At 46.5% G+C, this 27,937-nt stretch overlaps 2 protein-coding genes across 3 annotated transcripts in view; one reads left to right on the top strand and one right to left on the bottom strand.

The window, feature by feature from the left end:
* Window positions 1-1,655: 1,655 nt before the first annotated feature.
* ATL2 (atlastin GTPase 2) lies at window positions 1,656-20,436 on the top strand. 2 transcript variants are annotated; one of them, XM_026033961.1, is made up of 13 exons: window positions 1,656-1,741; window positions 6,132-6,266; window positions 7,412-7,516; window positions 8,549-8,599; window positions 11,029-11,085; window positions 11,940-12,032; window positions 12,320-12,458; window positions 13,310-13,437; window positions 15,791-15,847; window positions 17,098-17,169; window positions 18,007-18,438; window positions 19,527-19,541; window positions 19,649-19,764. In XM_026033961.1, the coding sequence occupies exons 1-13, from the start codon at window positions 1,718-1,720 to the stop codon at window positions 19,754-19,756; spliced, it is 1,416 nt and encodes a 471-aa protein (XP_025889746.1). In that variant the 5' UTR covers window positions 1,656-1,717; the 3' UTR covers window positions 19,757-19,764. The 2 variants fall into 2 exon arrangements, with proteins under 2 accessions (XP_025889746.1, XP_025889747.1); XM_026033962.1 differs by lacking the exons at window positions 19,527-19,541; window positions 19,649-19,764 and adding an exon at window positions 20,160-20,436.
* Window positions 20,437-22,196: 1,760 nt separating this feature from the next.
* Window positions 22,197-27,937, bottom strand: part of EIF4A3 (eukaryotic translation initiation factor 4A3) — a 6,043-nt gene continuing 302 nt past the window's right edge. The window contains exons 2-12 of the mRNA XM_026034006.1: window positions 27,732-27,870; window positions 26,980-27,046; window positions 25,963-26,025; window positions 25,538-25,670; window positions 25,091-25,171; window positions 24,576-24,717; window positions 23,858-23,996; window positions 23,321-23,436; window positions 22,719-22,826; window positions 22,495-22,622; window positions 22,197-22,389 (exon numbers count right to left, since the gene is read on the bottom strand). Coding sequence (XP_025889791.1) covers window positions 22,373-22,389; window positions 22,495-22,622; window positions 22,719-22,826; window positions 23,321-23,436; window positions 23,858-23,996; window positions 24,576-24,717; window positions 25,091-25,171; window positions 25,538-25,670; window positions 25,963-26,025; window positions 26,980-27,046; window positions 27,732-27,870 — 1,133 coding nt within the window. The 3' untranslated portion in view covers window positions 22,197-22,372. The remainder of the gene's footprint in view (window positions 22,390-22,494; window positions 22,623-22,718; window positions 22,827-23,320; window positions 23,437-23,857; window positions 23,997-24,575; window positions 24,718-25,090; window positions 25,172-25,537; window positions 25,671-25,962; window positions 26,026-26,979; window positions 27,047-27,731; window positions 27,871-27,937) is intronic.

Here is a 27,937-nt window from a genome sequence, read left to right as displayed (position 1 = left end):
TGTCCTATGAAGTGATGACCACTCCTGTTGCTGTTTTTACATAGTTTGATTTTCTGTTGCCAACTCTCTTGCTAAAGTTACTCCTTCTGGTCGTCAGGCGTGTTAGAGCAACTGCCTTTGGCTGGCTTTATCAGGCAGCCTTAGCTCAAGGTGATGCCAGGACCCATTCTGCACACCCACGTGGAGAATGTTGGAGTTCAGGTCTTGCTGCTTACAATTTAATTCCTAACAACCAAGCTGGCTTAGTGCTTAGTTCCAACAAAGTAAATAAATGCATTTTGAACCAGCTCTCTTCCCTTCAATGATTTACTGCTACTGTGATGTCCCTGAATATGTTAGTACTGGGAAGGTACCTCAGTCTAATGTGATGTGGCAAAATGTAAATTTAGAGTTGAAGGCAGTGCTGGAAACGCAAGAAGCCTTTTGATGCTGGATAGGTATCCTGGCACCAGGCCAGTGGGAGAGTTTCTCTCCTGACGCACTGTCAGTATTGTGGTAGTTGGCCAGGAAACTTTTGGGGATGTGAAACCTAGTTTTGGGGGTTGAAGCTAGGAATTCCCAAAGTCAGGAAAGTAGGAGATCAGTCCTAATGTCCTGTATGTCTGAAAGGCTGCTTTGCCTTAAGTCTTTTGCTTTTGATTTTCTATTTTGCATATTGGTCAAAAGGGAAGATAGGGTAAAGAGGGAATAATCTGTCCACAGAATCAGTTTCTTTGCGTGTGTCTGAAACGAGTTCCTAATGTGCTCTTAACTCTTCTTTAAATAGTTTCTAAGAGCTTTCAAACCCTGTCATAGCGGGACTGTGAAGCCAGAAACTGATTCTCTCCCTGCTTTTAACCCACCCCCAAATGTTAGCCCTTTTATATACTTAAGATACTTCCATCTTACAAGCAGTAAGTACTTTAAGAAGCTTGTGCTCTGAAGATTTAAACAGGTAATATGATGTGCTGGGATTACGAGATCATGTAACTTCTGCTGATGCCTGTAACTATTGGGTTATGTGCTAGGTAACTGTGTACACACTGGAAAAACTGACAGAAAACAAAAGTATAAAAAGGCAGTGTTCTAAAAATGTCCTTTTTGTCCTCTGTGGAGCTTATTTTAAACTAATTAATCTTTCTCATATGAGAAGAGAGCAGAGACTTTTTTCTAAATAGAAGTTGCACTTGCAGCCTTGAACCTGAAAAGACAACTGTCTTTTGTGATAGATTGCTTAAAACTTATGAATCCTTGAGATCTGAAAGTTAGCCTATACACAGAACTCCTGCAAATGGACAGAGAATTTAACCTACCCTTTACCTCATCCTCTGCCCAGGTTCTGCAAAATGAACTTTTCAAAGCTGGCCTCTGTTGGGGTATGGCACCTGTGTCATTCCTGCTGCTGGGAATGAGCCCAGCTTGAAGCTTCACTTCACAGAAATCTATGATTTCCTGAGCGCTGACTTTTACTAACATATTTGTAACCTGTTGATTTGCAGGCAAGTACTATGAGGAAGAAGAGGAGGAGGATGCCCTGCCGGACTCGGATGAAGAAGTGGAGTTGGATAATCCGCGCCCCATACAGATTGTTCTTGCTCACGAAGATGACCATAACTTTGAACTAGATGAAGACGCATTGGAAAAAATCTTGCTTCAGGAACACATCAAAGATCTTAACATAGTAGTTGTATCTGTAGCAGGAGCTTTCCGCAAAGGAAAATCTTTTCTGTTGGATTTCATGCTTAGATATATGTATAACAGGGTGAGTAATTTGAACTCCTCCCTGCAGAGGGAGGAAAACTATCTTAGTTTAGTGTTTTAGTTATTTACGCTTGTATTTTTTGACCTGTTGACCACAAACGTTGCAGTTCAAAAGTTTCTTACTGGTAGAGATGGGATGTGTTGATGCTTTCTGAAGCAAGCAGAAAGGAGAAAGTCTCCTATCAGTTTGACTGGACTATGTCCTTGAATAGTCCTGGCACTCCTTAAGTCCTTTAAGTCACTGGTAAATGAATGCTCAATCTGAAATTCAGTTTGTTCTTTTAGCCTTTTAAATTGTGGTTGATGGTTGCTCTTGCATGTACTATACTTTGAACTCTAGGCTAGTATAGAGCAGGTGGGGTTGGGATTGTGTACCTGTCACAGGTGGAGTGCTGTTTTCCCTTAATCTTCATAATAAATATTGACAATTCAATGTTGGGCTGCTTTTTGAAGCTTGGAAGGAGCAGATTACAAGTCTGGACAATAACCTAGAAGGCTTGAAATACAGTCACAGCAAGTTCCTCCTGAGTATCTATCCACTTTCACATTAGATGCCTTGCAGTTGAGGTGGACCCAGCCACTGCAGGAAATATGGCCATGTCCACAAGAAGCTGTTGGTAGTTGGCACATAAAGATCTCTTTTCTTTTCCTACCAGTGAAGCCTGCTATTGAATTCCCCTCAGCAGTTTGCCAGGAGTTCTGTAAGGAAAAGACTGAGGATGTGATAGGAGGAATACAGAGTAGCAAGCTGCTGTTTCCAGCTTTTTAACTCTTACAATGCCGGGAGAAATAAAATATTTCATTGATGTGGCTGTTTGGTGGATGACTTTTTGTCTAAAGCTTCTGTAGTGTCTTGGGAGGGATGGGGGAAATCTGCAGTTGAAGGTAAATACAAGACTTTTCTGGTATATTGGCAATTCTCATTTCTTCAAAATTAACAGGGGTGAACTTTGAGCTAATATTCTAACTTTCAGATTGAATTAGGGTGAAAGTTTGTGAAGCAAAGTGGATTGGAACAGTATTTCAGCCTTGTGTAATGTTTCCACTTCCTGCATTGCGCAGTCACTTTTTTGGTTTTCTGTAGGTGTCCTTCAAAATACTGTCTCTTTCGTTTAAGAAACCCTAGATGAAGACAGGCTTAGTCTAAGTCATCTCAGCCAACTAGTGCAAGAGCTGGGCATTGCTAAAAGATGGGAGGTCTTGTTCCCCATGTGCTTTTTCAGGCTGCATATTTTTGTTCTCTAGCTGCAGCACTGAGGTTTTGGGGAGCTCAGCCAGCTTGTTGGAATAGAAGACTCTTTTACTAGAATAGAAAAGTGTAAAAGACTTTTTACGTGACTTATTTTTTCCTCCTGCCTGCTTGTAATGTAAACTGGCTTGGGAAAGAGCTTGACAAGCCTCAGTGCTACAAATGGAGCCGTGGAAGTGTAGTGAATGGGAGAAGACAAGTGAAATGCCTCCTTTCTGGAGCACAGCTAAGCTGTATCTATTCACAAGGTGTCTTTTACCTTTATTCTAATTTCACTACAGGATGGGGATCCTCTCAAGTGTGGTCTCCATTTTCAGTCAGGATAAATTGCAGGTTTGGGTTTATTCTGAGCTACATGTTGGAGCCTTTGCAGAATACCAGAGCATCAGTGTTCAGTCAATACACTGATAAAGCAATTGATGCATAATAAAGCATATGAGGGGGGGAAAAAACATCAAGTTAAGATGCTTCAGGAGTCTATTTCCTATCTTGGACTAAGAGCTAGAGATCATGTGGAGAGCTGCCACTCAAACCACATTCATACCCGTTTGAGTCAAGGGGGAAAGGATTTTGTCCTGGCTGAGATTGGTCACTAACGTTGAGGCAGGCATCTCACCGTAGAAACTGTTCAGTTGTATGGTTGATAGTTTGAAATGTGGTAGTGAATTGTGGTAGTTGTGCACTCGATGAAATGCTGTGAGGATCTTGCGATAGCTGTTGCGGTTTAAGCCCTATTAAGAGTTGGGTGTGGTAGCGCTAGTAAATTTAGATTTATAAGCTTTTTCCAGGAGCATGACCTTCTTAGCTTCCATTAATCTGCAAGGTACGGTGCATATTAAATGGCAAATAAAGCTGCATTGGTTCTTCCCTTAGTATGGAACGTATTTAGGTTAATTATCCGCTAGGTGAGTTGTGCAAAACTGGAGTGCAGATTCAGCTTGCTTTCCTGTAGGAGCAATGCCTCGTTCCTCCTGCCATATTTCTTGACCTCTTTCAGTTTGTTGGCAGATGTTAAAAGCACTAAATTCCCAAGGAAGAGAAGGATAATGATGCAACTTTCCCCTCAGTTTGAAGCTTTCCTAGAGTCAGAGGTGGGCTTAAGTGCATCTTCCACAAAGTGAGGTGGCTTTGGCTTCTGTTCATCAGCTATTTACACACCAGTCTCTCTAACATGAGTCATATCTAAAACAAAATGTGATTATACCCAGGACTCGCTGAGGAGCTTGTTAAAATATTTGGGCAGTTTTGCTATCCAGCTGCTATCCTGAGTAATACCTTTCTGGATCAAAAGGGTATCGTTCTTGTGCGAATAGATGAATGGACCATATTGCTGAATAACATAGAGCTTCCTCTGGAGGGGTGACGGGCTACAGACAGCTCACACACGCTGGTGAAACCTGAGTCAGAACGGCAGAAATGGATCCTAGAGTGCACTGAAGCTAAAAGCAGGCCTGGAGCTTCAAGTTTCTAGAGTGGTCAGTGCATGTGTAAACAACTTCAGAAATAAAGAGCTTCTGGGGAATGCTGCTCAGACACAACTTAACCTTGTGTGGACGGGATGAGAGGCTATATTTGGTCTCAGATGTGGCAAAAGAAAGGCCTGTAAAGAAGTGTGGTTCCCTGCACTTAGGTCCTGGTATTTTCTGCATCCAGTCATCTTGCTGACCTTTACCATGTCCAGTGTGAGCAGCAAAGCTGGGTGGTATGCACTTAGCATTTGAGCGAGACTGCTGGGGCTGAGCTGCTTGATCACCTTTCCCTTCTGGCATAGAGTTACTCTGCTGTAAGCAGCGCACTTGGCCATGAGAATTGTTGCAGTTGCCTTTCCCTCCCCCCATCTGAAATAAGCAATTTAATTTACTCAGAGTGCTTCTGTGCAGCCCTTGAGTGCCTCACACTGCCCTGCAGTGTGAACTGAGCTCTGTCTTGAGCTCTGCTCTTGAAAGCTGCGTGTGCAGAGTTAGCACAGAAGCACTGGCAGCCTTCTGAGGGGTGAGGTCCCCCCTCTGACCCCCTCTAAGACCAGGCTTTCCTGGATGGCTTTCTTTTCTGGGCAGTTAGAGGCAAATATATAACCAGCTGCTTCTCTTCCAATGTGGTGTGTCCCGTCCTGGAAAGGAAGTTTGTTTGTTTCTCCTTCTTCCTCCCTCCAAAGCCCCTCACTAGTTAAATTCCTCTGTCTGTTTACCACCTCCCTCTTGTCTACAGTTTCCTATTAGAAACCTACTATATGTGAAAGCTCCTGAAAAGGGGTGTGTTCCTGCTCTTTACCTTCCCCAGTATATAATGGCATTTCTAGGTTAAAGCTGATGCTTACATAGTGGCTCAAACACAAGATTCCAGCTATTGCTCCTCGCATTGTCCGTCCCTGAGGACCAAAGATCTCATTTTAGCACCAGAGCTGGGACTGTTAGCTGCAGCCTGCGCTTGACTCTCTAATGGCCTTTCCCAAATTGGGTGACTTGCAGGTAGAATTCAGATGTAAATGGCCACATTGATGCATATCGGATGTCACCTAGACATTTTCTTTCAATCTTAATCACTAAGGAAAAAATTTTGTAACAGTAACTTAAATATGGGATGTAGATCCTCTCTGGTCCTTGCCTGTCTTCTCTGGGTTGTGGAAATGGACTTTCTTGTTCTTCTTCCCTCAGTACAGGGGTTTGAGATGCTTGGTTTCAGCAGTTACTCCCTCCTCTCTTCTCCTCATAAATAGGTCAAGTTCACAGTTGTGGTTTTTCCTTGCACAGGACTATCTGTTTCTGTAAATAGATGCTTAAAAGCATCTTAAAATATATGATGTTTAAAGTTGCATCTTGAGAGGAAGAGTGGGAGTTGTGTAAGGTGGAATCAATAGGCAGAATTGAGCTCTTCCCCTTGTTCTGGCCCTGAGTACTTGAGGTCTAAGTGCTGCGTAACGTGCACTCCTCCAAGGCAAGTTGGGCACCAGGTGAAGTCCAGTAAACGCAAAACAAAATAGCTCCGTGGGTGATCCTTGAAGCAGAGCTGAGTATCATTGTTTTTATTCTGTATAGTGTCAATCTCTTATGAAAAGTGTAGAATTACGTGGAAGTCTGCTAGACTGTCACTTTTAAGAAAAAAATCCCTGCTTTGGTATTAAGCTTTTCTTTTTGTTTTGCAGACTTCTCCATGTTGGATAGGTGGAAATACTGAACCATTGACCGGGTTTACATGGAGAGGTGGATGTGAACGGGAAACCACCGGCATCCAGATTTGGAGTGAAGTGTTTGTAATCGACAAACCCAATGGGACAAAGGTAAGTGCTTGGCTTAAATGAGTTTATTTAGGAAAATTGTATTTGTTTTTATATATGTGTGTATATATACGCACTAATCTTGCCTATGAATCTAGCTTTAATGCAATGAGTTTTATGCAGGCAGTCTACACATCAGTTGCTCCTACCTGTATAATTTATCTAAAAATTATATCAGTGCATGTATGAGCTTTCCCACTGGCTTGTAAGAATGTCTCCAGCAATATTTCCCTTTTGAGAGTATGGTGTTTATAGAAATGAGGGCTATAAATACCACTTTTGGTCAGGGGCTTGAATGAGAAGAGCTCTGTAAAAACTGTTTTGAGGTGAGCGCAGGTTGTAGTGGTGCTTTAGGAAAGTCCAAAGGGTGGCTCTGGCTATTGGAAACCTAGCTTCAGCGTCTGGAAGATGGTTCTTCACCGAACATAAATGGAAGGGACTTGATCATCCAGAGGGATAATCAACACTTTTATTCTAACAAAAACTGGTTGCATTTTTCATTTTAAGTTGGTTTAATTTCCAAGTCTAGTTTTGTTTTATTTTTATGCTGAAATAAATTGCCAATGTATTGTCACTGTTTTTTGCTTACTGCAAGGTACTGTCAGTACGTTTTCAGTTATTCACCCAATTAACTTCATATTTGCATTGCTGAAGTGCAAAGGAAATACCTGAGGGTCAGTTAATATGGAACATTGATCTTAAATACAGTGGCTTAGAGATGTACAAAAAGTTTTGACAAAGCTTGCAGCTAACCAAACAGCTCATTAGCTATAGAATGGATTTGAGCACCTCTCTGTGCTCCTTGGAGGAAAAACAAGCACTCATTTATTCTTGCTTATCAGTAATCCCTAAAAAAGAGCAGGGAATTTTAGTAGAATCCAGTGATGGGAGTTGGACAGATTTTTAACTGCTAAGACTACTTTATTCTTCTCATTCTAGGAGACAATATGAAGTGCCTTCCTTCTGAAAATAGTCGTTTTAAGACTTTTTCTGTTAGCAAATTTCTCATGCTTGGCTCTCATGGGCTGAGCTGGACTTCAACTAAGACCGAAACCATCTTTCTGTGCAAATTAGAATTTACCCTAATGAGCTGGAGTTTGCAAGTGTAGCAGTTTGGTTAATTGTCGCTGCTCTCTCAAAATCTCTAGGTTGCTGTACTACTCATGGATACCCAAGGTGCCTTTGATAGCCAATCCACTATCAAAGACTGTGCAACGGTTTTTGCTCTGAGCACCATGACGAGTTCTGTCCAGGTGAGAATACCTGTGTTGGCAAATGATGGCAACTGTAAAAACCCTCTTGCTCGCTGTGCTTTGACAGTTCACCTCTGTGCATCTTCTCCTATTAAAGCTTTCTCACTTTGTCTTGTTTTCAGTGTAGTATAGATGAGATTCTCTTTGGAATCAGGTTATCTAAGGCCAAGTTGGATTGAGTGCTGACTAAAATGGGGAATCTCCAACATAGATGTTAAAAGTACCAACCACTTCTGTATGGCTGCATTACAGAGGCTTCTCAAGCATTTAGATGATGAAGCTAAAGGTGAAATTACTGAACTGCCTAAACAGCAGCTGCTGCTACTGTTAAATTTCTGACAACTATCTCTCATTATCTTCAAAACTTCTAAGCTTGAGCCTTAATGTTCCAAAAGTGACTGGTTTTGGGGCATATCAGGTGAGCTTGTTCAGACTGGCTGCAACACCCGATGTATTGGGAGTACAAAGAATATTTTTGTTTGCTGTATTTTTTGGTTCTTGTAGTTAAGCTGTGGAACCATCTTAACTGGTACTAGTGAAGCAGTGGTGAGCTGCCTGGAGAAGGTCAGTTTTCCCAAATTCGAAATCTTTAGGATATAGTTGAAAGCAAATAAAGCTGCTGAAGCAACCAGCTACTTGTTTCCTTGTCTGAAGCTGGAACGCTGCATCCTGGAGCACTTGAATTTGAGGATGAGAAATGGCCATGTCCTTCTCCAGCTTCTTCTGTCCCTCCCATATGGTGATTTGAAGGATTCTGTAGTCTAATAGTTTCCTTCCAAGGGAGGAAATTAATGGAACACGATCTGAAGTAGGATTGGAAAATGTAAATAGTGAACAGCAGTTTTGTCTCTAGCACTGGGTGTATGCAGTGATTATTTTCTTGAGATACTGTTTGACACCTTTGTAGATGCTGATTTACGAAATACTAGTCCTTTCTAGAGGTGGTATAAAGTCTCAGGATCTCTAAAAGACTACAGGAGTGTAATACAGTGTCTCAGGCTACATTGTAATCCCTCTAGCTGTCTTTTGCAGGTGTACAACTTGTCCCAGAACATTCAGGAAGATGATCTTCAACACTTGCAGGTAATAGTGTATGCTTCTGAATTAAAAGTCTTGAAAAGATTCTGTCATTTGTCACTAGCCTAACTGAGTTCCAGTTTAGAGGAACTCACTATACAAACCTCATATACAAAATGTATATGAGGAACCTCATATACAAAATACTGAAGTTGATGATAATCAACTGGTAAAAGTTACAGACATCAATACTATAGATGTGATGAGGCTTCTGATTGCCACAGAATAGAAGTAAAAGTGGTATAGGTTTCCAGTTTAGTTAAGCTATTTCTTTCCACGGTCTTGTTCCTGGAAGTAAAATTCATGAAAGCACCTAGACGAGAAGCTTCCCGTGCTGCTACTTTCATAAAACAGGAAAATAAATGATCTTTCGTAGCCACTTTCTACAGAAAGATGGAAGCTTGGGTCAGAGCAGAGGAGTGTCCTCTACCTAGAAATGTTTTCTAATTTTTTTCTACATAGAAACTTCTGCCAGACTTTTATGTTCAGCTTAGTAACTAATCCGGAAAAGAATTGTCCTCTCTGTGCTCTTGAGTTTCCATCCTCAAATGGAACATTGTGGCTAGAGACTGCTGACTTCTGGCCTAATGTGAATGGTACAAGAGCCTTATCTGCTTAACTGTAAACTTGTAGCTTTAGAGGGTAGCTTGTGTGTTCACAAATGCCAGGATGGGATTGTCCAGGCCGTGACCTTGTCATGGCTTAAAACAGTTCTGTGTCTGTCCTGAGTGAAAGAGCTCCTGCCTGTGGTGCTGCAAAGGGCTGGCTGCCAGTCCTGGGAATAATGCACAATTTACACGTAGTCTTGTGGTGCTCTTCTCAGTTCTGTCACTAGGGCAAAGAACCTCAACTATCCCATACAAAACAAGAAAAACCTTAGCTAATTGTTTGAAAAACTTCAGGTTTTGTTGGTGGCGCCGGTCCTTTTGATAGCCTTGAGCCAATCTGACTACAGCAATCTATTGTTTTACTGAAGGGTGGGGTTTGAGTTAAGGAGAAGAAAAGGGCAGCAGATATAAGTGATGAGAGGTGAGACCCATGCATTTGAAGGATGGCCACAAATCTTGAGCTGAGGGAAGGAAATGAGTGGTTCTAAACTATTCTTAATCTTGGTTATGTTCTGCCAGATAGCAGGGAAGCAAATGGGATAAGGGAATTAGGATCTTGGGAACAAGCCACTGTTGTGTGGATAGTTGACCAGTTCAGAGTTGCTTTATGCTCAGGGTGACAAGGGCTTTTGGAGGTGTCATTGTAGTAAATTGGCCTTGTCTGTGCTTTGACACCCTCGTGACCAGCACAGGGAGAACTTGACCTTTTAGCTGTGAATTTATTTGAGGTGCTGCTAGAGTTGGTCTAATGCAGAGGACTCATTGCCATGTCCTGAAGGGTCCTAATGAGCTGCTTTCATCCTACCCCCTGAGACCTGGGAGGGGACTATCAAAGCCTGACAACCAACAATACTGACCTGTGTCAAAACAGCCAGCACAGCTGCATCTTTGATAGTGCTCAACAGTTAGGTGGGTTCTTGCAGATCTGCTGCCCCAAACTGAGTCTGGGAAGAGATCTGCTGTGCTGGCATGAAGATGGTTAGGGCAACCAGAAGAAAAGAGTTAACTCCTTCCTTTATGCTGAAAAAATGCTTGTCATTAGTAAGCCAGCTGATTATGGTTGATCCTAGACTGTATAATCATCTTGGTGTTGTCCGTTTGTACTCCATTTGGAGTAGTTACAATGAGTTATTTCATGCTACAGGCTGGTTTAGCAGTGGTTTGGTGGGTGCCCTGTGTGATGCTCCACCTGTGCTAAGGTGTGTGCTCTGCAACACAAGTGAACACAAAAGAATGTTGACTTAGGTGAAGTTTCTTGCCTTTTCCCCCACTTTTTAGGGAGGATGTGGTGACTTCAAGGCCTGAGATGGGACAATTGAGAGTTAGGTTAATTGTAGGTACTCATAACATAGGTTGCTCAAGGTTACTGCCTGAAGTAGGTAGGGATCTTGGATGCTTCTGCACTTGGCTTCTATTTAACTTCTGATAGCTTAGCTTTAGCCAAGTCCCTTGAGACTTTGAAGAAATGACTCTTTTGTGGGAATTGAAGGACAAATGTTTTGTCAGCTGGAGGTAAACAGGCTATTCCTTAGCCTAGGAAATAAGAGTTGGGAGCTGCCTGGCTGAGAGAGAGTGCCAGCTTTCCCCTGAGAGTAACCCCCAAGCCACCTGCTTTGAACTGAGTAATGGTTCTGAAGTGGCATCAAAACTGGTGGCAATGACCTGTCTCCTTCCTGAGCATTGGTGTGCTCATTGTGGACCTTGTCAATCCCTAGTAGGATTTAAAATTGAATGCTTTATTTCCTAGTGACAAAATGGAATGGCTTTGTAATACAAAACTGTGGATTTGTGTGTGTGTGGTATCCTGACACGTTCTTTTTCTTTCAGTTGTTTACAGAATATGGAAGACTAGCTATGGAAGAAATCTATCAAAAGCCCTTTCAGGTAACTATATATGTTAAATAGATCCTTATGTGTAGGAAATAAGTTCAAAATAACTTGTGAAGAGAAATTACTTGGGCCAAAGCTAATATGTTCTTTAAAAGACTGGTTTTTCCTTCCCTCTCATCACGCCTTTTGGCAATAACAGTGGAAAACTAAAAATGATCACATTTTGGGCAAGTATAGCTTTGTGTCTGAACTATAAGGTGGAAAAAGAATGAAAGCATCAACTGATGTGTTGCTCTCCCAGGGGAGGATGTTTGCTACTTCCTACTCATTTGTTATTCTTTGTCATGTGGCTGTTCCCTGCTTGCAATGCATAGGTTTGGGTATAGAGTGTACAGACACTAAGTAGTGCCCTTGGGGAAGGCCCTGTTGCTTTACTGCTTGGATTTTGCTTTTCCAAGACTGGAAACTGCTAACATCTCCCGACTGTTTGCTAGACCAGAGAAGGGCCTGAGCCTTCTTCATTTAGTGGAGACAAACACTGAGATCCCTTCCAGGGATCCTTGATTGGCCCAGGCACGAGGCTGCCATCAAGCACCTCATCTGATGTAAGAGTAATATCAAGATTTATTTCATATACCCAGCTTATGGGAAGGCTGGGGAAAGCAAACCCATGTAACAGGGAAAATAGCTTTTGTGTGAGGGGAAAGTGCCTCAAGAAATTGTCTGGGTTGATTTGATTATTTTTTTGTTTTGTAACAAGTACTTGCATCACAGAAAAACAAGGGAGCTTTGTTTAGACCAGGCAAGCTTAGATTTTTGCTTTTCTGTTTGCAGTAGTAACTTTTGTGGTATCCTCTCTGGTATCAGGAAGGCTGCAAACCCTTCACCACTGTTCTTTTCCTGTACAGACATTAATGTTCTTAATTAGAGACTGGAGTTACCCTTATGAACATGCATATGGCTTGGAAGGAGGAAGAAAATTTCTAGAGAAGAGATTGCAGGTAAGTTATGAAATCCAACCCCAATGTGACTTTCAAGCTTAAGTGATTCCCTGGGGTCAAGATGCTGATGCACTTTGGGCTTAACTTGTTGCACGAACACGGATACTGTCATGTTAGGCTTGTGTGTAGGGTTCTGAGATTTAGAACTCCCAATCTTTAGGTTCAGAAGTAAAAGCTTAAACCCACTTCTTTGCTATTATTTTTTTTATGCTAGTATTTTTAATGCTGATATTTAGTACTGTTTGCAGTTCTGCAAAGCTACTAGTATTCATTTTTCTTTTTTTAAGGTGAAGCAAAACCAGCATGAAGAGCTACAGAACGTGAGGAAGCACATTCACTCCTGTTTCAGTAACCTTGGCTGTTTCCTTTTGCCACACCCTGGTCTCAAAGTTGCAACAAATCCAAACTTCGACGGGCGGCTGAATGGTAGGAAACTTTCCATTGTGTCTGGCTTGATGTAGATCACGGAATGTCTTGGTTTTTTTATAAAAACAGAAGTTAAATAGTGAAGTGGCTGGGTGCTGAAATGCTTAGTGGGGAAAAAATGTAAGGCTAAAAGGTGAAAATGTAGAATCCTGGAACAGAGAGCAATGTTTCTTCCTCTGATGATTTAAAAGTAGAGCAATTGAGCACACACAAGGATATTTCCTTCTTTCTAGCTGTTGATAAACTGAGAACTTGAGTTACATTTAAGACCTTAAATAAGGAGTCTGAAGATGAAAATTCATAACAGTGAAGGCTTCCAATTTTAAATAGTAAGCTTTTTCTGTAAGAACTAGCTGCACCAAAGGTTGAAAATAGAGATATTTTAGGAGTAAAGGTTAAACATAGCCAACTGCAGAGTAAAAACCTGCAGTTTTTGCTCTTGCAGAACAAGAGACAGTCAGAATTCCTCCAATTACTGCTTGTCCCCATGACAGGGAAGATTGCATTGGAGTGGCAAAGGGTTTCCAAATAAATGCCTTCCAGGTGGTTAGATGTCCACCACATTTGTGCTGAGGACAGACACATGTGAGATTATTCCGTAAATGTTTAGTGTCATTGATGAAATGCACTTGAAATATCAAGGACTAGGTAATCCTGTGTTCTCAGTCTCAATATAAGATGCTGAAAATGGTAGAACTTAAAGGTTTAGATATGTACTGTAGTTTAAAAATGCAGTTATGAGTGTGATGCTGTAGATTTTGAAGGGTCATGTCTTATCAGTGCTCATTTAGGAAATAGAAGACCGAAGAGAACTAACTACTTTTTTTCTGAAACTGTTTCAATTTTACTAGATATAGATGAGGATTTTAAGAAGGAGCTGCGAAATCTGGTGCCATTACTGCTTGCCCCTGAAAACTTGGTAGAAAAGGAGATTAGTGGATCCAAGGTGACATGTAGAGATCTTGTAGAATACTTTAAGGTAAGCAAACTCCTACTAATTATTCTTTTAATGGCTTAAAAGAAAGTATTCCAATTATAGGTCATGTTGTTCCCAGAGAATACAAGGTATCTAGGCTGACAATCGCTGATAAGCTCAGTTTATTTTCACTTCATGGCTCTGACTTTCCAAAACTGGCACGCAGCTTCCTACCAGTGTAACTCTAGCAAGCTGATATTGCCAAAAAAAACCCCCTCAAACCCACACAGTTTTGCCAAGTAGGCTAATAATACTTCGAATTCTATTAGATTGAGTGTTTTTAAAAATATAGCTTGTTTATTTGGATGTGTTAGTTCTTCAAAGTCAATGCTTACCTAGATTGAACAGATAGAAAGCCAATTTTAACACTATGTACGTAGTGAACATTGTAGATCACATTTTTTCTTTATTTAACATGCAAGAAAAATACTTTATGAACACTTGCATTTTCTGTGACCATCTGATGCAGCAAAATATTCGGGTCTGATACTTGCAGCTGTTAGCCTTCTGGTGTCCTGGTGGTGACACCTGCAGAAACGTGATCACATAATCCCCAGATCACCAGGAACTGGTTTAGTGCATGTAACTCTTCTCAAAACGGAGTGACTTGGACAGTTGGCTCCCCAGGAGAAAGCAGCACTTGTTCCTGAAGACATTAATCTTGCATCACTACTTGTGAGCCTGCCTGTCAGGGGCAGGACAGAGCTGTGCTGGCATCAGGAAAGCACGTAAGTGAGGAATCGGAGACTAGAACTCTAACATCAGTAAAACAGCTTTATAAATGAAGCACGTGAATTAGGAGGCAGAAGTCGGGGCTCTGACAAGCACAGATTGGGCTCTTTGAAGCTCGTGTGTTCAGTCTCTATTCTATGCTTGCGTATACTTTTTTCTTCCCCAATAAGCCCTGATTCTACAGGGTGCAGGGAGTGGCTGCTCACCAGTAGGAAGGACTGCACCCAGAGGAATGTGTGACACTCCACACCTATGGAAAAGCTTGCTCTGTGATGCAGGGTGCTATGGAAACACTGCAGTCACGTAACTAAAGAGGACTGCTCCCTTGTGACCGTGCATCTAAGGCTGAGATTGGGAAGGCCGAGCTGGAAACAGGAGGGCCTTTCCTCGGTGGAAATAGCTGCAGCTGTCAGGAGTGAGCCGAGGGAACAGTCCCCTATAACTCCATACATCTATGTAGGTTGTTCCACAACCTAGAGCTGTGGGTATGTGAGGACCCTAATGACCTTGTTTGCTCCTGCTCCGTGGAAAATAAGCTCTCCAGGCATGAGGCTTGTAGGCAAGCAGGGAAAAAGCAGCAGCAGCATGGAATGTGCCCAGCCTCTGGAGGGCTGCAGCCCGCCTCGCTGGGCCAGCTTGCACAGCCAGCCCAAAGGCCTGAGATGCCTCCTGCTGCCCCCCTTACCTCCCAGCCTCATCTGTCCTAAAGACAGATTGCCCTAGGGCTGGGGCATGACCCACTTTGAAGCCTGGAGAAGAGGACACGAGGGATGCATCCCCTTCCAGACTCTGGCAAAAGGGTCTATGGGTGGCAGGAGGACCCACCTGCCTGCCCAACCTCCAGCAGTGCTGGCAGCCCAGCTCTGTCCTCATCGGTGCTTTGATCCCCTTGCTCTCTGCACAGCCTCCCCTTTGACGTGTGGGAGGGAACAGATACAAGTGCTTCTCCTTCCAGCAGCCGCAGGTGTTCGGACAGACCCCTTCGCAGGACATTAATTGTCTTCTGCTGGGGGAACATGTCCTGTCCGGCGGAGACGGTCGGATGTGTTTGAGGAAGCAGCCTGCTCCGCACTCGAGTCTGCCCCTTCTCGAGAAAGTGGCTGTGTCTCAAGGTGCTGCTCAGCTGGGCCCTAGGCTTGAGTGAATGGGCTTTATTTGAGAGCTTCTCAAATAAAGCTCTCAAATTTGAGAGCTCTCAGGCAATATTTGAGAGCTGCTGCTACGGAGTGGAGGGAAGAGTCTCGCAAAGTAAAAACGCATCCTAGCCAAGCCTCACAGGTCACTGGTGCTTGTGTGCAACAAAAATCTGTCAGCAGCTGTTTGAAAAGAGCTGTTTTGATACAGGTGAACCACTTGTTTCTAATATCCATTAACGTGTTTTTATCGGTGTGCTTGGTTAAAGCATGGGGGAATTATCAGGATCTCCTTCATATCAAGTTTCAGGAAAGTAAAGAGGTTAAAGCGATAGGGATGAATGAATGCCAGCCCTCTATGTATGGAGAAACTTGACCTCTTGAATAGTTAAAACTATAGCAGAGAAATAATCTTTATCTGTGTACCATTCCTTTCTTCTCCCTGCCCTCAATCCTAAATGCTTAGGATATTTTTTTCCTTTCTCTTTTAGGCTTACATTAAAATCTATCAAGGAGAGGAGCTACCTCACCCCAAATCTATGCTACAGGTGCGTATTTTCTTCCAAATAACCCGATAGAAGATGTGCACTTGATAAATCCCTTGCATTTAAAGGTGGTGGCTGCTGGGAGGCTCAAGTCCCTGCACACAGCTGTGCTTTCCTGCAGGAGCTGTTCTTTCCAAGCCACTGGAGCAGTATAGCCTGCATATACATTACATCCTCCCCCAGGCCTGACTACCAAAATGCAGTAGTTATAGTTAGCAAGGGGATGGCTTTTTTCAGCTGTTTCAAGCTCTAAACATGCCTTTGATAACTTGCTATTTCTATCAGTATTTTCAGACCATACCCAGGACTTTTAGTTCAAGATAAAACGGAGCTGCAGATAAAGAGGAGAAGCTCAGAGTAAAGCAGCTAATGCCACTGTGCCAGCGTCGGGCTGTGTTGTGGTGCATGTGGGTTTGGCAGATTGGATACTGAGACTTCCTTTTCCGAATCCAAAGAGGGTGAAATCGGCTTTAGAGCGATCTGAACTCAAAGCAATTGCACGAAGCTCCGTGTCGAATGCCTCAGTTGCTTGCAATGACAGGCTTTGGTCCAAACGCAGGCTTTGGGGCTGGTTTTAATCACTTTGTCTTTAAGCACTCCCGAGTGCTCGGGATCTGGTTGTTGCTTGCAGAGCGACTTGTGTCAGTTCATTAAGAACTGATTCTGCTCTATCTTGTCCCTCAAAGAACCAGTTCTTTGACTTGACCCAGTGAAACAAAGGCTGTCATTGTTTCCCCTATTTAGTGTGCTGCAAATGTGGCTGTGAGATGACAGCTTGCAGCGCTGGCTAGATTAACTGTCCCTCACATAGGCCCAGATTAAAGGTATCTTTGAATTCATGCACATTCTGACCCCAACACTGCCTCCCTGCATACTACAGAAGTAACACCACCTTCCCTGCTGCTTTCCTCACAAGTGGTGGTGTATCAGGATTAATACTTACACAGCTGAGGGATCCTTATTTGGTTCTTAAGAGCAGAGCATTCAGAAGGGATTACTCATGATGAAAAGGCCTTATAAAACACTTGGGAGTTTCAATCTACAGCTGTACAGCTAGAGAAAATGCCCTGCTGCCTCTGTTTTTGTGTATATCTGCCTCTGCTTTTGTGTATATCAGTGATGGTTCTTGGTTCACGTGGAGGATTTGGGGCAGTTTGAAGCTTTGCAGGCCGTGGGGGCCCCGAGCACAGTAACCACATCCACGTAAGCAGCCAGTGATGCTTTAACCATAGGTGGTGCTCACTGTTTTCCAGGCAACAGCTGAAGCCAACAATCTTGCTGCCGTGGCAGGAGCAAAAGACCTGTACAGCAAAGGCATGGAGCAGGTATGATCGCAGTGCTCACTGCCTGCGTGCAAATATTCACTTTTCACCTCGTGCTGAGCGTGGTTGTGTGCAGTGTAAGGAGTTCTGATGCGGGAAAAGTAGGATTCCTTGGGATGGAAAACAGAAGGGATTGGGTGGAAGTGTCTGTAAGACAAAGAATCACCTCCTAGAACCCCTTGCTGCTCCTCACTGAGCTCTTAAAACCCCATAGTGTGAAATGGGCACGTGGATGCATTTTCTGAGCGTGCAGGGCCATCCAGGGTGTAGAGCTTGGAGCTCTGGGACAGGAACAGACCGAGAGAACTTGCTGCAAGCTTAGCTCCCCATCGCTGCACTCTAGTGCCTCTGCGCTGAGGCTCAGAGCCCTTTGAGAAGGTCCAGAGAAGGACTTTTCCCTTTTGGAGATCAGGCTAAGGGCTAATGCTAGTGTTAGACCAACTAGCTTCTGTTAACAGCCCATTTGGAGAATGTAGAGGAATTCCAGCACTCTTCCACTTTGGAAACCCCTCTGCAATAGTAAATGGCTTGTTTATAACAAATGGCAAGTCTGCTTCCAACCTGGAATCTTTGCTGGCTGTGGAGGTACTGCAGTTGTAGGACTCCTCACTTGGGGCAAAGTATAAACAAGAACAGATGTTCTCTTAAACAGACCTTGTTTCCATAGTAATGTGCTTTAGTGCTGTATATTTTTATATTGTCACTGCAGGGATAAACACACACGTCCTAAATCCGTTTTTATCCAGACTTTGCAGGAGAGGTTCTCTAATGTCACACACCTCTGAAATTGCTGCTGCTGGGAAAAGAAATAAGGGTGAATTTCTTGGCTCTACCGTGCAGGTTTGCGGGGGAGACAAGCCCTACATCGCCCCGTCGGACCTCGAGCGGAAGCACCAGGATTTCCGGGAGTCGGCCGTGCGGCAGTTCTGCTCCGTGAAGAAGATGGGAGGGGAGGAATTCTGCCGGCGCTACCAGGACCAGCTCGAGATGGAAATCGATGAGATCTATGCAAACTTTGTGAAGCACAACGATGGCAAAAACATCTTCTACGCTGCTCGCACCCCTGCCACTCTCTTTGCAGTCATGTTTGCCATGTATATATCCTCAGGACTGACTGGGTTCCTGGGTATGAACTCCATAGCTACCCTGTGTAATCTCATAATGGGGATGGCTCTTATATCCCTCTGTACCTGGGCATACGTTAAGTACTCTGGGGAATTCAGAGAAGTTGGAACAGCCATTGATCAAATTGCTGAAGCTATATGGGAACAGGTTGGTATCTATTTCATGCAACATCTTCCTTTCTTGAGTAAACATGTTAATTAGTCTTAATGCTGTGAGTGAAAAGCTGGTCTGGATCGAATGGAGAATGACAGATGTGCTGAAAGTAAAATGAGCTCAGAGGTGTGAGCACCAGGTTCAGCAAGAGATGGCCACACTGAGAACATTAGACCAGCTTAGGATGTTATTTAAAAAGACTTTTTGAGCACTTGTTGAGGGGTTTAAGAATGAAGGAGCTCATTACTAAACTCTCTACATTTCAGAGCAAAATTATGCTGCTAAAGGTAAGTCAGAAGTGGCACGCTGGTGTTGCGGATGTGGTGGGTAAGATACTTCAGGTGGTGGGAGAAATGTGCAGGGCAGTGTTGTGCCTTGCTGAGTCCCCTCGCCTGGCGGTGAGGCACTGAGGGGCTAATTGAGAAGAAAACTGGCTGGTGAACGACCAGGCTCTGATGGAGGAGGAGGTGCAGCAGGTCCCTTCCCTCAGGAGGGCTTGGGTTGTCTGTGCCCCTTCCAGCAGCACAGTTGGTGCAGCTGCGCTTGCAGGAAATACTTGCTGGACAAGCTGTGTTCTTTTGGGAAGCGAGACCTGGGGGGAAGAGCAGCAGAAGTGCAGGGATGGTCTGTGCAGAGATTGGATTTCACTGTCCCCGTCAAACTGCAGCTGTGCAAGAACCGCCAGCCCCGGTGGAGAACTTCTGCTCGGCTCCTGCTGAGTGTTCTGTGGAGCATCCCGTGCCGGAGAGCCGGGCGCCAGCAGGGCGAAACACAGGGGTGCTCTGGTTGGAGGGGCTCCGGAGCTGGTGGGGAGAGCTCGGGCGCAGCCGCCCGAGGACACGCGGAGCACCGGAGAGGAGCGAGCGCTGCTTTCCTGCTAGCAGGAACTTGCCTTTGGGGGCCTGGAGGGGCTGCCTGTTTGCAGGGCCTAAACCCCCCTGCCCCACTTCAGTCTCGCATCACCCATCATGTGCAGAGCAGCTGCGCATCCTGAGCCGAGTTGTTCTGATGCAGACTCCCGAATTTCACCCATTCTTGCTGTTTTTCTGAATCTCTCCCTTTCTCTTCCCTCCTTGCTTCAGAGGAATCCCAGGAAGGTGAGAAGCTACTGGCAGTCAATTAATTTTTTTTCATTATTATTTACTTGACGTTTTCCGCTGCCCTCCAAGCTCTGCTGTTCCTAACAGCTCCCTTCATGTTTTAGGTGTTTTCCAAACTCTTTGAAGTTCTTAGACGCCGGACGCTTCGCCACGCTCTTACGTCAGTGCCGCGGCAACGACTGCCATCCAACAATAACAAGAAGAAAAACTAGCCAGTATTTTTACCTTTCTTTCTGTATCTGAAGTGTTCACACTTAGACATATAGGACAATAAGCTGGACCGTCTGGGCCGGCCTGCATAAATGCTGTAACCATAGCAGCCTGGTGCTGCATATAGGGTATGGAATTGCACATCCATCTTCTAGGAACTGTGAAACGGTTTGAGTTCAGTGAAATAGTGCTGTATAGGAGGGGAGTCACTTGTGTCATGATGTGCGACGGGTCAGTATCATTCCAGTAGCAGCAAACCTCATTCCTCTCTTCCGTTCATCCCGCCACTTTGTGTCGACATTGCTCATTTTTAATTTTCTCACGGCTCGTCTCGTCGTGTTTTTACGTTTTGTTTTCCTGCGGCCCCTCATGCTCTCGTTTCTCTGCCCGTTTCTCACCCCGCAGGTGTTGAAGCCCATGAGTGATAACTTGATGGAGGATCACGTGCGGCAGTCCGTCAAAAACTCCCTCAAGGCCGGGCTCACGGAGCAGGCGGCCCAGCACGCCCGGCTAAAGACAGACTGACGCCTCGCCGCCTCTGCCCTCTCACCTAGACATGCTTGCTGTACCATGAGAACTCAATAAACATGAACGAATAAACCAAAGTTTACAATCAACTGTAGAAGTAGTTTAGCGCGGCCGGCTCTGCAGCGGTGGACATGCTGGTGCTGCGGAGGCTCCCTGCGGCCTGGGGCCCCGGGTGTTTTGGGGGGCGGGGAGGCCTTTTCCTCTCGCCTTGCCTTGGGGCAGCTCTGGTTTAAGGGCCTCGCAGGGAGGTGGTTCAGGGAAGTTGTGGTCGGGGGCTGCTCCCCTGTCCCCATCCCCGGCAGCCCCTGCAGCGCGCCCTGCGCCCCGCTGCTTTGCTGCCTTCTCCCCGTGTTGCACAAGTGCATGAGTCGCTTCCTCCCGCAGCCTCCAGGGCCTCCGCTGTCCCACCTGGAGTGTGCGGATCCCGCCCCAGGGAGCCGCGCGTCCCACCGGAGCGCTCCCTTCCGCAGTTCAGCCTTCGTGTATATAATGCCATTAATTCTACTGGGGGAGAAATTCCATCCAAAAACGTTGCCTACAGCTACCGAGCAATGAGTTAGGATTGTCTGTACAGTGTGTTTAGTTTTTATTTTTTAAGAGATCACAGATAGGGCATGTATATGACATATAAATATATAAATACGATTTTGTATCAAAGTTTTGTAGTCTATGGCAAAACCTGGTTCTGTGGTAGCTAAGTGCAGTCCCTGTAAAGGAATGTTTGTGGCTCATGTAAATGTGTGAATGCATCAACGATTTGGAGTTTTTGATATATTTGTGATATTTACCTGCCTTGAGCACTGCAATCTCTCACCCCTCCCCTTGGGAAAAGTAATAAAAGATCAATGGGAATGTTTGTTGTGAAACTCTTGTCCTCTGTTGCATTTTAAAGTTATTTCCTGTAATTTATTTTCAGTACATGATTAAAATCAGTTGTGTATATATGAAATGCAATTTGTGCTTATTTTTAAAAGAGGCTCACCTATGTATTCTCCTACATAAACTATGTCAAATACTTATCTTGGAAATTATATGAACAAATTGTCTCTTGTACTTTATGGCTTTCTCTTGGAGCTGATGCTCATCCTTAAACGAGGGCATGTGTCTTGCTGGCCTCCCCTCCCTGCTCTCCTCGAGGCTGCTGCCCTCCACCATCGTTCTGACGCCAGGCTCTAACCTTTTCACTCTTACCTAAATTGGTACCAACTGAGGTATTTTTACATGTATGGGGTTAAAAGGTGCTTAAACATTAAAGTGTTGTGGTTTCTGCTGGAAGCAACCATCTGCAGAGAGCTGGGTTTTGTATTCCTAAATATTGAGAGTCCAGAAATAAGAGCGTCATCACGCTCCCTGCTCTTGACTGAGGAAGCAGTGGTGCGTGCACTGCTCTCGTGCACCCTTAGGAACTGCTGGAGAGCAGTGAAGCTGCCCGTCCTTGGGCGAAAAGGGCCTCGCTCCGCGTGATGCTGCTGAAGGTGGGGTAGGAAAGTTGCATTTTATGGTATCTTTGCTCAAAACTGTACAGATTAAATACTGTTATTTAAACAACGGACTGGTTTTGGTGCTCAGTCTCTTTTCCTCGTCAGTCCAAGGGCTAAGGCGCAGTTGCCTGCGTTTGCCTGGTGTCTTCGGGGAGAAGGGGAGAGCAGGAATTAGGACTCGAGCCCCTGGGCACGGCAAGAGCGAAAGGCAGGGCCGGGATGAGGGGCTCCGGGATGAGGGGCTCCGGGGAATCTTTTGGCATGGGGGGGCCTGGGAAGGGCAGGGCACAGCACTGGCTGTGGGTGCTGCTGGGGAGGAAGGGGAAGCGGGGCGGAAAGCGGGGAATGGCCAATGTTTTCTCCAACCTCAGCCTCTAACCCACCCTAGCGGCAGGGGCTGTGAGCTTTAACAACCAGGCACCGGTTACGGTAATTTTTTTTTTTTAATTGAAAAACATGGGCAAGTAAAAGACATTATTTACACAAGTTCCAATCTGCACCTCTTGTCAGGAACATAAAAACAGTGACCAAAACCACGGCGGGGGCTTAAACATAATTAGGAGAGGTAAAAAAACGATGCGCTGGCAGCTCCCTCACACCCACGGACCTTCAGATAAGATCAGCAACTGAAAGGAGAGGAGGAGAGAGAGTGAGTTTGTGCCGAGAGCCCCAGGCCCAGGCGGGCGCCTTGCGGGGCAAGGTGACGTTTGTGCCGCGTGTCCCGCGCTCACCGTTCATGGGCATCTCGTCGATCTGGGTCGAGTAGTACTGCTCGATGTCCCGCAGGATGCGGATGTCATCGTTCTTCACGAAGTTGATGGCCACCCCTTTGCGGCCGTAGCGGCCCGAGCGGCCGATTCTGCGGGGCGGAAGGGAAGGGAGAAAGGAGCCCGGCTTGGGAAGGGAATCCAGGAGGGAAGCCCAGCAGGGCGCCCTGCACGGCCGCTGTCCCTACCTGTGGATGTAGAGCTCTCTGTTGTTGGGCAGGTCGTAGTTGATGATCAGAGACACCTGAGGCACATCCAGGCCCCTGGCCCAAACGTCTGTTGAAATGAGGACTCGGCTGCAGGGAGGAGAGGACAGTCAGGGCAGTGTCACCCCCCCCCCCCCCCCCGACCCACATTTGCAGCTTGAGGCAGCCTCTGCCCTCCGGCACCTGCCCCAGCACCGGGGCTGCCCCACACGGACACATTGGCCTCCAGGAAAGGGTGACAGGGTGAAGGCGCGTTCATCTTTCAGGATGAACACGACACCAAGAGTTTAAGAAGCGGGAAATGGTACCCCCAAATTTCTCTCCCTTGATTTAAACATCGAAATTCCACCCTCTTCAAAAGAACACACCTATGGCTTTAACTAGCTACACGCCCCCTTGGAATCTCTCCCCAACTCTGAGCCATCCTAAGGAGACAGATGGGAATCAGAGCTCCTCGTATTTAAGATAAACAAGGAGCAAGGCCATAAAAGGAGCGAGGGAGCCAAGCGCTTCTGAGGCCTGTTGGGCCCTGAAGGACACCCTGGCCTGCGGGTGTAACGGTCAGTGCTGCTTGGGGCACTCACCTCGCGCCCGATCTGAACTCCTTCATGATGGACTCCCGCTCCTTCTGCGGCATGTCCCCGTGCATGGAGGACACTGTGAAGTTGGCTTCTCTCATCTTCTCCGTGAGCCAGTCTACCTGTGCGGACAGCCAAGCAGCCCCGTTAGCCACGGGCTCCTCCCCGCAACATGGTCCAGGCAAGCTGGGAGCAGGAACGCAGACACGGATGCTGGGAAAGACGTGCGCTCCAGGCATGGGGACTAGCAGTGGGAGTAACGGGAAGGGCCAAGCCCTGGTCCTGCCATCCAGGCCCAGCCCATCCCTGTTCAAGAGGAAACACTGAGCTCGCCCACGTCTGATATGGAAAGAGTTAAGGGCATTTAGTCAGGAAGTGGCGGTTCGCTTCAGGGATTATAAGTAATCAGAAAAACCAAGCGCATTCTTAACTGATCACTCCTGCTTCGAGCAGGCAGCTCTGAACAGACGGAGCAACCAGGGCCTTTTCCCCGGGTGCCCCCCGGCCGCCCCTCCAGCTCCCCTGTGCCAGGGTCTGCCCTACCTTCCTCTTGGTGTTGCAGAAGATGACGGCCTGAGTGATGGTGAGCGTGTCGTAGAGATCACACAGCGTGTCGAACTTCCACTCCTCCCTCTCCACGGCCACGAAGAACTGCTTGATTCCTTCCAGGGTCAACTCATCACTGCCGGAAGAGCCACGAGTCACTGAGTTAAGCGCAGTTAAAAGCTGGATGCTTCAGCAGAGCTCACGCCGATGTCCTGAGCAGTGTGTGCCTGGGGGCCGACACGAGGCCACGCGGCTCTGCAGGGCCCCCTCTTACAGGAGGCCTCCTCTAAGGAAGGATCAGACGTGACAGAGCTGAACTCGGGCACCCTCTCTGATCCGCACACTTCTCCCACTCAAACCACTCGACAAGAGAGAAGACAGACAACAGGGACAACGTTGGAGAGGGCAGCGCTTCCAGCCCAGCCACCTGAGCGCTCTTCAGGCTTGTGCTAGGTATGAAACTCATCAGGCCTTCAAAAAGCCTCTGGAGGTGGAGCAGGGCAGCCGGGATAGGTGTTAAGGATGGAATTCCAGGGCAAAGCAGCCCCTGCTGGGAAACAGCCCCTGAAGGATGTCAGCAAGTGCCTAACTCAGCTGCAATGGTGAGAGGTGAAAGAGGGGGAGACTTGGCACACTTAGCTCAATAAATGTCCTGATCTGGCCCCAAGCTGGAGCAGCCTGGCGAGCCCCTGCTCTCGGCAAGGGCCCCGCTCACCGTTTCACCAGGATGCGGATGGGGTCGGTCATGAATTTGCTGGTCATCTCCAGAATCTCATGCGGCAACGTGGCGCTGATGAGCACCACCTGCGTGGCTGGAGGCAGGTATCTGTACACATCGTAGATCTGCTCCTTGAAGCCTGCAAAGGCAAATGAAGGAGAGCAGAGACGTCAGCACATCTTTCTCCTGCTTATCCTGTTCTTCCACGTTTTGCTCTGGAATTCTGCAGCGGCCCTTTCATAGCACAGAGCCAATAAGCAGGGAATTGGGAAGTGTTGCCCGTTGCTCCTCTCTCCCCAAACCCACCAGGACTTGGCTGTTTCCTGCAGCGCAGGGAGGGAAGGCTCTCCTCAGCAGTGTGTAACCACTAAGAAGGACATTCCAACTAAATCACATCAGACACTTTAACAGCTTGAATGTCACAGCCTGCAACAGATCTATAACCCTACAACTACAGCACTGAATCCCCAAAAGATGAGAAGGGAAGTGCTAGGGGGAGAGAGAGACTTTACCTTTGTTAAGCATTTCATCTGCTTCATCCAGAACGAGCATTTTGATGGCTCTGGTCCTTAAGCTTCGGCGACGAATCATATCTGTAAGATTACTTTGTAAATTCCAATCGCAGCAGCCTGGGCTGCTCCCACGTGCACAGCAACGCGTTCCCAAGGGGAAAGAGCCTCCTCCTCCGAGCCAGCAGACGTGAGCTCGAAGGCGAGCGCGGGCTTCCCACTCCCACAAACCACCACCATCCTCACACAGGCACAGCACAAAGCAGCCTGTTTAAACCTGGTTTAAACAAAGACAGCGTTTGCCAGCACACGGAAAACACAGACCTAATGCGAGACAGTCAAAGGGACCCGGCTCCCGTGCCAAGACAAACGTAGTTTTTACAGCAGTTAAGTTCCAGAGCTGTGAATTCCCTGGCAGGCCGAGCGCACGGTGTGTGCAGGGGTCCTTACCGAAGACGCGGCCCGGCGTGCCGGCCACCACGTGCTGCCCGTAGTCCAGCTTGCGGATGTCCTCCCCGACGTTGGTGCCCCCGATGCACGCGTGGCACTGCACGTTCATGTAGTCGCCCAGCGCCAGCAGACCCTGTTGGGACACACGACGCCGGCTCCGCTACCTGACACCTCGTGAGCTTGATCCACTCGCAAGGAGGTGCGGGTCTGTGCGGCCACAGAGGAAACTGGGTGCGAGCAGGAGAAAGAGGGACCTTCTGAGGGTTCCCAGATGTCCTCAGAGAGTTTCCAGTGCTGGGAGCTCGGAAAGGAGGGGCCTCCCTCTAGTGGAGGCTCCTGCTGGGCCAGGAGTGGCTGGAGACCGAGCCCAGGTCTCAGCGGTGCTTTGCAAAGCCCAGATCTAAGTTACTTTTCAAGGCTCCTACCTTCTGAATCTGCACAGCCAGCTCCCGCGTTGGAGCCAGGATCAGCGCCTGGGTCTCGCGAACCTGATTAAAACACATTAATTATGATTATTCACGTGGCTGAGCAAGCTCAGCAGCGACGGCAGATCCCACAGCCCTCCCGGGGATCACATTTGGGGGTTAACTGCAGAGTTCTGCACTAAAACCCACCACCTGCAAGGGTCTGTTCACCTATAAAGTCGCTTCCACACTAGGCATTTACCCAGCAACGGCCTCTGGGGTAAGTCACTTTTGACAGGCAGCCCCTAACGCAGTTCTTTAATTTCACCAGCTCATTAACGTTCTAACCTCATTTCTGAAAATATCTGTATGTTCCTTTTTTTCTCACAAAAGAGCAGAAAGGCAGTTTCAAATGATTTCAATGAAAATTTTCACGTTTTCAAGCCTGACAAAAGCTTTCCATTGTTCAAGGATTCCCAGACAACGTTTTAAAGCATCATGCTTGCAAAATGCAAGGAGTACTTTGCAGAAATGAGGTAAAAAGCTGACCTTTCCACTCAGAGAGTTTGTATTTCATGTACTCAGGCAACCCCAAGGAAATGACAATCCCAGCTTAATTTAAGGGACCACCAGCCCACAGAAAATCATGCTTATGTTCACGAGCATCTATACATCCAAGCTATACTTCAAAAGCATTTGGGTGAACAAATTACCCCGCGTTAGAATAAAAATGAACGTTTGTCAGCCAAAAACCTAGATTTGATCTGCGGAACATGGAGAGGTTAATGATGTTAGGACTGTTTGAAGAGAACTATCTGTTAGAAGATTAACTCAGCCCTCTAATGCTGTCACTAGAAGCATCTGAAAAAGGCTGCTGTTAGAAGGTAGCTCTATAATTTCAAGGTTTTACCTGATTTTTTTATTCTGTCAAGGTGGGCATAACAGTTAAATCCTTACAAAAACAGAGCCCGATGAAAATTTCAGTCAGAATTTTGGCCCTGAAGGTCACTGCCCATAGTAAAGATGCTGTGAAATCACCTGTATGTCCAGGCACTGCAGGACAGAGATGGAGAACGTTGCTGTCTTCCCCGTTCCAGACTGTGATCTGAGAAAGAGATTTTTGGTAAATATACATAGTTTTTCTTTTTCCCGAACAGGCAGTACAGGCAATTTCAATGTATTATCGTGCACCTCCCTGCCCAAAGGCAACTTTTGTCTCTGCCATTATTGCTCATGATAGATTTCAGGACATTGTATTGCAGAGATGCTAATACAATTCACTAAGCCATGAATTTCCACCGGTGACCTAGAAAGGGTATTTTTTTAAACCTCATCTCCGTACTCTTTGTCTCTAGGGACAAAACTTGCTTCCTTTCCCTCGACGGAGGCCGCAGGCGTCTCTGTCACTCCCTAGTTTTGCTGGAAAACACTGCCAGGAGCGCCGGGACCCCCGAGATTTCTGACGCAGGGCATCTTGGCTGAACATCCACCGCAGCGACGCACCTTGAACGCCGCCCGTTCGGCTGCGGGGTGCGAGCACCCCCTGCACCCACTGCCCTGGCACCCGTCGCTCCCACCGTGATTCAGGGGGCTCAGAAACACCCTGAGATCTCTGACCCCCGTCCTGGAGCAGCGGGAGCCAGCAGCTCCTGCGGGCGGGCAGCAGCCGTGCAGGCTGCAGAACTGCCTTCTCCTGGTGTTTTTTCCTTTTTTGGAGTTCTTTTTTAGGCGGAAAAACAAAAAAACCAACCACACTGGATACCGAACGTTTCCAGGCTGGCGCCACTTACTGTGCGATCACGTCCCGCCCTTTGATGATCTGCTTGATGGCCCGTTGCTGGATGGCCGACGGCTTCTCGAAACCTGCGGGCGAGACGGGACCGGGATCGGAACCGGCGCCGGGATCAGAACCGGCGCCGGGATCAGAACCGGCGCCGCGAGCGCGCCCAGGCCCCGCCCCCTGCGCAAGCCCCGCCCATTCCCCAGACCCCCCCCC

This window comes from Nothoprocta perdicaria, unplaced genomic scaffold, assembly GCF_003342845.1.
Source record: "Nothoprocta perdicaria isolate Ctin4 unplaced genomic scaffold, notPer1 scaffold_138, whole genome shotgun sequence".
Taxonomy (NCBI): Eukaryota; Metazoa; Chordata; class Aves; order Tinamiformes; family Tinamidae; genus Nothoprocta; species Nothoprocta perdicaria.
The sequence above is the reverse complement of the archived record's forward strand: the minus strand, read 5'-3'. Positions and strand labels throughout refer to the sequence as shown.

Bases quoted from the DNA above. Each gene is read 5' to 3' on its own strand.
- ATL2 (XM_026033961.1), top strand. From the start codon at position 1,718: ATGCTTAGATATATGTATAACAGG. The intron at 8,600-11,028 runs GTAATAGTGTAT...TTTTTCTTTCAG, and splicing joins ATGATCTTCAACACTTGCAG to TTGTTTACAGAATATGGAAG. The intron at 11,086-11,939 runs GTAACTATATAT...TTTCCTGTACAG, and splicing joins TCTATCAAAAGCCCTTTCAG to ACATTAATGTTCTTAATTAG.